The sequence below is a fragment of the Apostichopus japonicus genome, chromosome 7 (assembly GCF_037975245.1).
Source record: "Apostichopus japonicus isolate 1M-3 chromosome 7, ASM3797524v1, whole genome shotgun sequence".
Lineage (NCBI taxonomy): Eukaryota > Metazoa > Echinodermata > Holothuroidea > Aspidochirotida > Stichopodidae > Apostichopus > Apostichopus japonicus.
In genome coordinates this window covers 16,209,705-16,221,007 of record NC_092567.1, presented here as the reverse complement: position 1 = coordinate 16,221,007, position 11,303 = coordinate 16,209,705, and the positions used below count along the sequence as shown (strand labels likewise).

The 11,303-nt window shown below is 34.1% G+C and overlaps 1 protein-coding gene across 5 annotated transcripts in view; it reads right to left on the bottom strand.

Moving 5' to 3' along the window:
• Positions 1 to 235: 235 nt before the first annotated feature.
• Positions 236 to 11,303, bottom strand: part of LOC139969483 (GTPase IMAP family member 8-like) — a 37,515-nt gene continuing 26,447 nt past the window's right edge. For all 5 annotated transcript variants that reach the window (XM_071974511.1, XM_071974510.1, XM_071974512.1 and 2 more), the window contains 5 exons: positions 10,374 to 10,993; positions 5,787 to 5,830; positions 5,428 to 5,700; positions 4,055 to 4,446; positions 236 to 2,237 (listed from right to left, as the gene is read on the bottom strand). In XM_071974511.1, the coding sequence (XP_071830612.1) occupies positions 1,479 to 2,237; positions 4,055 to 4,446; positions 5,428 to 5,700; positions 5,787 to 5,830; positions 10,374 to 10,993 (2,088 nt within the window). In that variant the 3' untranslated portion in view covers positions 236 to 1,478. The remainder of the gene's footprint in view (positions 2,238 to 4,054; positions 4,447 to 5,427; positions 5,701 to 5,786; positions 5,831 to 10,373; positions 10,994 to 11,303) is intronic.

The window sequence follows — 11,303 nt, the reverse complement described above, 5'->3', positions numbered from 1 at the left end:
CACCATACGAAATTTTTTTTAATTTATTCTCACAAAACGACAAGCCATATGACAAGGTATTATAATTCACTAGAGGCGTACGAGTTTTGGTCTAAAAACCTTCCGTTAAACACCAAAAAAAATGTATATGTATATATATATACATATATATATATATATATACATATATATATATATATATATATATATATATATATATATATATATATATATATATATATATATATATATATATATATATATATATGAACGTGTTCTATTTTAAGAGGATATTATGCCAACTGTTAATTCGTTTACACTTTTAAGCAGAGCATTTAGACATTCGGATATTTACATATTTTAATGTACAATTATTACTATGATGTTGATATTTTGTTTCGTAAGTACTCTTCAAGATAACGTCAATGAAAAATCTTTATTACATGACAAGCATCTTTTTAAAGATAAAGAAATGTTGCTGAGAGTATGACTACACATTCCATCCCGTTGTATTGAATTAAAAGTATATACATCAGTTTTTCTCGGAATGAATGTTATATATATATATATATATATATATATATATATATATATATATATATATATATATATATATATTAAGATAAGATCACCTATATATTACAGTGAATTATATAAACCGTGCTGGGTAAGGAGAGTGCCTACAACATTTTTATTAATGTGTATTGATATTTTTGTATTTGTATTTTACTGTAGTAATGGCGTATTTTGAATATAATTATAGAAGGCTCAACGAAATAAAACGAAAATCCTCAGAATTAACAAAGAGCCGTACATATGGGCTCTTGTTTAGTAGACATAGCAAAGTATAAGCAAATACATATGCGCAAAATATTCAATACTGTTCAAATTGTATTCACATATTATTAGATATATTAGAAGTAAACTGCAAGCCTATTACTATAAGGAGACACAGGTCAGGTGTTGACTTAGCCTACCCAAATTTCATTGGCTTATATTTTTATACGGATTATGGTTTGCTATATATATGAGCCGAATATGATGATTGACGCCATTAATACATTTTTTGTGTTGCGTACTACATTATGGAATTCATAATGTTGCTTTCATTCACTTGGCTGCAATTGACATAAGTTATGTCGTAATGTTGTACCAACTTGAGGTTTATCATCAAATCTAAGTTTTTATTCTGAATTACTCTTACAAGAAAGGTGCGTTCCATTATAAATACAACCAAAACTATACCAATTTCGGAGGCTGCGTTCACAAATTTCAATATTCTTGCAGGCAAAATAATCAGACAGCCATGCTGGGTACATATTGTCAGCATTTTGATCATTCTACGAAGATATGTAAAACAAAAAAAAGATTTAAAAAAAAAGTGTCCTGTTTCTTTCTTCAACGGTCACTTTGCAAATATTTCTCTAACACTTGCGTTTGCAAATGTTTTGAGCCTAATGCTTACCACCATGCATCAACAACAGTGATTGATTGTTAAATCAGCTCATTTTGCCCCCGATACCATACGCTATAACGGCAGGAACACCCAGTATAGCTCCCACTGCACCTATGCCGGTCATACCTGCTAACAAGCCCGCTCCTGTGGCCAATGCTCCTGAGGTTACAACGTACGTCTTTTTGTATTTAAGTATGGTTCCCAACAGTTTATACAATTTGCCAATACTCAATTGTATTTCTTTATATATCATCTTGATGTGTGTTTCACAATCGACAACAGGAACAGTGATAACCTCATCATCGTTTCTAAATACCAATTTCGTACCCTCATTTTCACATTGTTCACTTTTACAGAGAATGTCAATGACCTTCTCTACAAATTTCTCTTCTGCAATAGTTCCCCACTTTGAAAACCATATAACCGTTTCGATCACTGCATTCACCAAGGATGGATGACAATTTTCCCTCTTAACCACTGAAACCACTTTTTCACGCAATTCCTTTGCTTTTTTAAAAGTATCGTTGGTAAAAGCTATGGGCTGACACTTGATCATGTTATTTTCGATCACTTTGTCCACCATTGCAATGATGGCATCTTTGTTTCGTGTCTTTTCTCTTTTATCTGTGGCCTTGTTGTTTACAGCCAGCACCCTGTCACCAATTTTTCCTAGAAATGATTTCATATCCGCATTTTCCTTCTGTTTCTCCAAAAATGTGTTAAGTGACATATCGCATAGCGCCGATTCAGGTTTCGTGTAAACCAGCATACAGTAGTCAAAGAAATCGACATGGCCACTGACCTGACAAAAGATGATGAAAATGTTGTCATTACTAATGGTAGAATGAAATTATATGCTGTTGTAATGTGTCATATTCATTCTAGAAAATTTCTTAGCTTTCATCTGTTATGCTAGCCCATATCAATCCTTCAATGCATACATAAGGTCATTAATTGATGTCACGTTGGAAGAGAAAAATGTAAACGTAAATAAAAATAAATATGAAAATACAGGTTAGATGCCGAAAAGCTTGTGATGAAAAGGATGTATTTAATATGTGACATATAAAATGTTATGTGCATCGTTAAGATAATTCATTTAAATACTTCAAGGATGTAGTAAATAATTCTTACACTGTATTTGAATTAGAAAACGCGCTCGTCATCAGAAAATGAGTCAAGAAATACGAACGCTGTGATCTTAAAAAGTGTTTTGATTTTGGTAAAAGCCGGTACCACTACCTGACGTTGTTGTATGAAGGGCTAATTCCAATACCCATATTTTAAGGAATTATGGTTGCTGGTTGTTTCTAGACTTGGTCTAGATTTGGTCCACATCGGGCATAAGTAAAGTTTGTTTCTTAATCGTTCATGGGTATGAAGTTAATTTAGTTCTTAAACCACATTTAGCCGGTTGTAGAAGGAAGATACATTAGAAAACACATCAATTGTTAGGCTATTGTTATTCTAAGTAGCAAAAATAACTCTTATCATAGTAATAATGTATCGTCTTTTTCTACTGGTGGACCGTTGTGATAATAAAAACCCTGTTGTGACAAAAGAAACCATTTTTTCCGGATCAATTAGATAGTATAGTAACAGTGCTTGGAACAGAATACTTTCCTTTTTGAGTTGATCAAATTATCACTTATGTACAGTTCTTTTCTAGTTATTATCTATTCTCCAACCAATTTCTGCGCTTTTCCCAATTCAAACTATGTATAGGACGACCTTGGAGCAATTGGGAATTATAAGGAGGTAGAGCACATACGTAGTCTGTTTCCCGTCCTGGGGTAAGGTCATAAGAGAGAGTATGTGTAGTGCATGTGTAGTGCAGGTTTTAATTTGTTTAGTGCAATATGAACAAAACATGGGAAGGGGAACGTTCCCCGTACTCCCTTGTTCTTTAGTAAAGTGCATCAGAGATTTTTCGAAGATTCTTCAGATCACTGGATGCACCCTGCATGTCAATGTACCCGTGATCAGATCCCGAGGGACTAAAATAACCTTGAGATTTTTGTTAGTGTGCCAGTGCGATGTCAGTGCGTTATCCCATGTTAACACAGTGTAAGATATAAGACAATTGGTTATGCTTTCCATTCACACAGTCCACTGGGTATATGTTTTCTTTTCGTAAATTCAACATTTGACAAGAATAAAGACATAACAGACAAACCGCTATTGCTATTCATCACCTGCATGCATTGTGTTACGTAATCATTTTCTAATGATTCTATAATTGAGCCAGTGTGGGAAAAGACAATCATGTATGACATTGATTCCGGAGTGACATGAGGGTGCTCCCCCCCCCCCCCCCCCCCGTTTGCGATTTATCAGATAGTCCAACCTTAAAATCTAGTGACAGGTGCAATGATATTAATATAAATGCTGAATTGCATAGTAACGAAGCAAGATCACAAGGGTGCACATACTAACATACATGTATTCTGCATAAGGTAATGATTCCAAAGTTACTTGAAAATATCATTTAACAACTTCTCAAAAATGAACAAAACAATGTGTTCTTTTCGTATCCTAAACAGTTCCCAGATTTTTAAACCATCATAAGTTGAACCGTACTGCAATTTAGTAAACTTGTTATCGTGTTAATTGAAATACCTTCACTGCATCCAGAAACTGTTTTGTTTCCTTCGTGACCCGTGACTCGCTTGCATTCATACAAATGATAAAACAGTGCACTCCTTCTCGGAGCAAAAACGCAGTTCTTGCGTTTTCCTGCTGTACAATGGAATCGGATCTGTCATTGTCGTGTACCCCGGGCTTGTCTACTACTGCTAGGGTACGATCTCCATATTCAGACGTCGCATAAGACGCTACAGGTGTTACAGATTTTGCAGATGCATCTGATTTAAAAGCTTTTCTTCCAAGAATGGAGTTACCAGTAGAACTCTTCCCACAACCAGTCTTTCCTGTGAGGACAATTCCATAATCTCGGACGGTACTTAACGGACGTTGGTAAGTGTAATTGGCCATTCTCGTTTCGAAATCATCTTAAAGGAATCAAAATACCAAATTTATGTCATTCAATGTTGTCATTCTCAAAACTGTCAATTATTAAATATCTAGGACTAACTAAATGCGTTATACGAAGTTATACTTACTGCTTACACTCGTTGAACCAACATTGTAGCCCATAAGCCGTACTAAATATTACAATTTTAATGTGGTAAATGTTCATGTTGGGTCAAGTTAGATCGAATTTAAATCTATTTGATATGTTGTTGATACATTACCTCCACTTAAGAATTAATAGAGTTCCGCATTAATGTATTACGATATGCAAAGAAACAGCTCTGAAGTATTTTTACAAATCATATTTGCCAAGTACCTTGTGTAGAATATGGAATATTGAGAATAAAACTGTTAAAACTACAATAATCTCAGCCAATGTAAATTGCTTGATCAGTTTGTACTACAATTAAGATTTTTTTATCTGTATAAACTGAAGTGTTATAACAACGCTACACATGCTGTCAGCAGATGCTACTGTGCAAAAATTACTAACAGACGAATTCATTTCTCAAAGGCCATTTGAACTAATGACTGGTCTAAACAACTGTCTCTATGTTTGACTAGTACACGTGCATTGTAAAGATAGTTCAAATTGCTGATTTTATCCTTTTCATAAAAGTTTCATTCACTTTCTGTTAAATTGTGGACAAAATTATTGGCGGAACTTTTAGAGTAGTCTGATTAGTCCAGTCAATCATTACATTTAAAATTTTGTGTTTTGTATTTTCTGTTTGTAAATCCTTCTCAGTAGCAAATGGTCATACATGTACCACATATTAAGAAATTATAACACACATCAGCTTTACCGGTCAACGGAATAATGGCTACCATCCCACTAATTAATTGAAACTGTAGTTAACATATGTATCGTATCAAGAGTAATGCTATATGTAATGATTATGAACCATTTTCACCATATTTTCGAAATTCAAGAAACTAGATAAACGCACGGTTTCTACCTTCATTGCCAATTCCCAGTAGAGCATCAAGCTGGTCCTTAATAACAGAAACATCCCCTTCTTGGGACATCTTTTGAAATCCATCAGTAATTGAGTTTATATTACTGTGATTGATGTAACCGTTGCTTTTTAGTAAGTCAATAAATACTTGACCAGGGTTCGTTGCATCTACAATTTTTCCAATTTCGTCATGCTTTAAATTGTATCCAGCTGTTAGGCAGATTATGGCGGGTAAATTAAGATGATTCAGTGATTGTTGACATCTTTCCCATTCTGTAATTAAGAAGGAATAAAAAGTTATGGAGGTAAATGGAGAAGAAGGAGAATGATTATAAAAAGAAGAAGATGATGTTAATTACCTGTTTGCTTGTCCATCCTCTTTGCTTTGCTATACATTTGGAACCTACAAAACAAAGGAAAGGAAAAACCGTGGTGGTAAGCAAGCTCAGCCAGACTTCCCCTCTGAACCCTTTCACATCTGACATGAAACCCTTCATTCGTTGTATGTTTGTGAATTATGCATGGATTTTCAGTACCTGAAATACTGGTATTCATGAGCGACATCTTCCAACCAAACATTTCTTAAATGACAAAGGCGTTGTCTTAGTGTACATACATACATAATGGTCGATGTCTGTTTTGTTCATAAATGACTATAGAAAACTTATCGTATTAGGGAAGCTTCATTTTATACCGTGTGATAGGAAATTCACCAGATTCTCATGGCTTTATCAGTACCTGCTAATGGTGAGTACCATTTAAGCAGTTAAAAATGATTTGTTCTATAATTTCTTAACTTGTGTTACTATTGTGTTGTACTGAGAAGTATATTTCATAAATATACTAAACACACAATCCTATACATAACGATTGACTCGACTAACTACACTACTCTACGTTTCTTTCATAATTTCGTCCACATTTTAAAAGAAAGCAATTTTCACAGTAGAATCTGCTGACAGGTCTAACCATATGTTACGTTGTTTTAACACTTCATTTTATACTGATTAACGATTTTCTCCTATCCACAGAACAGTGTGCAAGCCATGTAAATTGGAAGGGAGAATAACTTGTTAGTCGGCTGACTGCATTACTCATTGATTCATAACTGCTTTAGGAAACGACGAGTATAATTCTGATTTTCTTGTGAACTGTGATCGCAACTCGACTCAGTCATTGGTAATCTATATTTATTCTCATAAAGTATTACAGTGTTAAACGTGCCAACAGAACAGTAATTTTCAAGCACGCAAAGGGTACTCCCTCACAACTGTTCATAAGATAAATAATTAAACTAAATGATCATGTCAATCAGATTAGAAAATGGATATTTTATTGAATTTTCTTTATTGGGAGAGGCTTCATGAGGCGATACAAAACAAAATTGAAATAACTCGATGACTAACATGTACTTTTGTTCTTATGTAACATGTGCATGTCATATAATATTGACATGCTGTGTAATAACAAAAACCTTAAGCAGAAATCTTGTTCACAAATGTTTATTGAGTGTTTTTGGTGGATGACCTATCAGCAGATACAGATTTTTCAAGGTGAAACACCGCACTAGATTTTATCCCCTGTGACCTTTATGTCCAACTGCTTCAATAACCTGGATCAGTACCGACAGACAAAGATTATCAAAATGTAGAAGAGATTGAAATTAATCGTTCGATTTCAACATTTTCGGAGGGGTGGAGGGCAACGGGTTGTAAAGAGGTCGACTTGCTCGTTAATTGTCAAACATTTGTTTATATTCAACCAGAGAACGAAAACGTTTAGTGCTTTCGATGCCTAAACATTTCGTCGTGTGGTAAGCCGTACATGATAATATTCATGAACTTGTGCTCATCAAACTTAAGAGGGATGACATTTTGAATAATGCGGCAACAAATAAAGGATAGTACCCGGAATCAGTTATCATGTTGACAAAGTCTATTTAGTGGCGCAGTATAAAAACAGAAACATGCATGAATAGTAATAAGGTCAAATTTCATCATGTACTAAGCATATATCTTGATACTTACATTGAATTATCTAAGTACTTGTATAAAGCTAACTGCACAAACTTTTTTAAGGAAATCTGATTGAAAATCTTATGTTCACTGATTAATATGTAGTGTGACAAACCTAATAAGCCAATAATAAGAAACGTGGAAAATTTGGTTCTTGTTTTGTGTTTAACTGCCATTTCTTGCAGTTTGATGAATATTAGTGAAATAAATTTAGAGACATGAAAATGTGCTTATTAGGTACCAACATCACCATACTAGTATGAACCAAATTCTACTTTATTCAATATTCATAATATGTATCCCAAATCAATCTACTCATCACGGGGCGTCTACCTCAAAAGTTTGACATTGATTCATGTTGTGGTTATTGTTGAGAACATGTACATACTACATACTATGCAGTTAAACCACAATACCAGGTATAAATTAAATCGGACATACGGTTGCAGATTCAAAATTCATACGCATTCTGGCTTCAACATAAAGTGCGTGATATATGAAGTGGCATTATCATTGGATTAATTGTTGACATTAAAAGTTGATTGCTTTCCTGAAATTATCGGAAATATTAGAATAATAGAGCAGCTTGTACCAGCCTTTACACGTATTTAACCAATTCTACGTTATTTAATATGTCTCTTTCATAAATGTATACCGTACCAAAATTTCGTGGACACGTCTGAAGTATCTTTGGATATATTTATATATGTGAAACTTTCGTTACCTTCAGTTGCCTTGTGTACCCTAACTTACGTAGTACAGCCTATGAAAGTATGAAAATTGTGATATGAAATAGTGGTAATTGTGATGATGTTTTGAAACTTGTTAGATTAAAAGTCACTATTTCAAGAAGAAAAGAACAGAAATTTCTTATAAAACGCCAAAATATTTTGAGATAAAGGGACGACAGGTTGATTTAAATAGCTTCCAGTCGAAGTGTATAGAAAATAGACGAAATTTTGAAATAAACAGTCGTAAATCCAAATAAACAAATGAAATGATGCTCCTTTATATCAAAATTTCCACTACTGATACCGATATTTTGAATTTTTATAGAAACGTAAGAAAAGTAAAAATAATTCGAAGAAATCGAAGTTTTGAGATGAAATAGCCAAATATTGAGATTAAAAGAAAATATTTTTTTTTGCAATTATTGGTGGCAATGTGGACAAAGTACTTGTTGATTTTTTGAGAAAAGAACTTTGAGCAAAAACTAACATTTCTAGCAAAAAGGCGAGGTTACCAGATAAAGTTGAAGCTTTGCGGAAAATGCAAACCTTTTGAAATATTGGCATTTACCATGTAACAGTAAGGCCACGTTAGTATCTACAAATGAAAACTATACTTGGTGAGAACCCCCACTGAGCACCAGTTTCCACCCCTTTCCATCATTTTTTAAAAGCTTCCTACTCCACAACACTAACTTCCTTCCTTTAAACATAGGTACGGAGAAAGTGAACGAAGGAGTCACAGTTGACTTATTTTGTTTGTTTTTGCATTCAAGAAGGGCTTGAATGGGTTATTTTACCAATCGAATCCACAAAACAGATGGAAACCACTATATGTTAATGCATTCCGGATATGTAAAGGTAATTAATCGGAATACTTTCCCGTTACATTTTCTTCTTGATTTTCATAAAATAGCTATAGCGGTAGTTTTATGAACAATGTTGAAATCCCTATAATTAAGCCAGAAAATCCAATTTTGCACATCTATTATATTATATTATATTAGATATATATATATATATATATATATATCTATATATATATATATATATATATATATATATTAAATATTATATTAAATAACCGTTTTTAACCAGCGGGTTTTTATTTATTTTAGATTGGGAAACGGGGAGGGGGGGGGGGGGTGATTTGTCATTATTAGTACGTGAGCAACTTTGGCAAAGTTGTTGACTACAATGAATATTTTTCCTTTGATCTGACAGGTCAACTTAGGTGATATAAGACATTAGAGGATGGTAATATATATAATTTTGTCGGATTTGGCTAACTATAATTCACAGTGAAACTGTATCCCATGTACAGACATATTTCAGCCGAACCGAATTGTACAGTTGCTTATAATAGCGTTTTCGACTTGAATATATTGCGCATTTATATGCATCTGTGTTATAACATGATAACACGTGTTATGCTAGAGGCACATTTTATTGCGGCCAGTGTTAAAAAAAAAATAATAATCACGTACCATCCACCACCTTAGAAGGGCTGAAAAATGGGTGATACTAGCCTACAACTCCCTCGACCCCCTCCCCCACATTAGAAGGGCTGAAAATTGGTGATACTAGCCTACAATTCCTCCGAGCCCCCCCCCATTTAGAAGGGCTGAAAAATGGTGACACTCGCCTACAATTCCCCGCCACCCCCACCCACACCTTGGAAGGGCTGAAAAATGGGTGATACTAGCCTACGCGAGTAGTCTTCGTTTACCAGTCGTCCAACCATTACTAATCTATAATACCACTACGATTTACTGTATTGTATCTTTAACATATCTAGCTCTCGCATGCTCCCAAAACATAACACGTGTTAGTGTGTTATAACACCCTGGCATATAAATGCATAATATGCTACACGTTAAGAACAAATATAAGCTCACACCTTTTCGGCTTGGGTGCATATTTTAATCGTGCCGACCACATGTTATTGTGATAACCCTATGATACCCCACCTCCAACCAAGTCTCACTAATGTTTGCACAATCATCGATAAAAGTACAATAATCGATCGACACATAACTCTATGGGTGAGATAATAAAGTTTGTAATTTGAGTATTTACGAATGAAGTTACAGAAAGAATAGTATGGTAACTTGTAGAAATAAACGGTGTATGTTTACAGATTAAGTAAACAGCTGCACACGCAAAACATATTGTTATACATTTGATAGCGGTAAAAACTGACCTATTACCAATACCAGCTGGTAAGAATTGAATGAGAATTGACATGTTGTCTCTTGTTTCACTAAAAATACGGTTTATTTCTTGTTCGAATGTATCATAGGAAACTTCGATGCATTTGCCATCATTTGTGAATATGAATTTCTGTGTTTTCTGGTCGAATTTACAAAATTCATTTTTCCGAAGAATAGTTTTTACTTCTGACATAAACTTATTTTGGTTCGGCCTCAAAATTGAATTTGTGAGTTTTATCGTGGCTTCTATTACAGCATTCACAATCGTAGGATGACATCTGTACTTGTTTACTAAAGTTTTGTGTAATTTATCTGCCTGCTTGAATAATTCATTGCTGCATGTTTCTGCTCTGCCGTGTTTCCTGTTTTCTTCAACTACTTTGTCAACCAATGCGATGATAGCTTCTCTGTTTCTCTCCTTTTCCTCTGGTGATTTAGTCTTATTATTCACAGCAACCACTCTTTCATCTATCTTATCCAAAAAACTTCCAAAGTGGTTGTCTTTCCTCATTTCGTTAAGAAAATCATCCAGTGAGAACTCCTGAAGCTCAATTTCTGCATTAGTGCAAACAAGTATGCAATAATGAAAGATATCGTCACCACCTTCCATCTGTGAAAATACATGTGTACATAAAAATGGGTGATAAGCACATATTTTTACAGTATAAAAGTAGAAAACTAAATGAGAAACAGCCAAATCAAAATATTCTACATTACAAGGTTTAAATTCTCTTCGGGTATTTTGATAGAGTTAAATCCTTTGCGGATTTTGAGGTTGAAGACATTCGCCGTACAACCTTCATTACTCCGTAGCATCACAGGGCATTCAAATCCATTCAACGTTGAAACTTGATGCAAGATAAAAAAAATTTAAAAAAACGTGTTTCTTGTTTAGCTTTGGAGTACTGACTACGTCAATG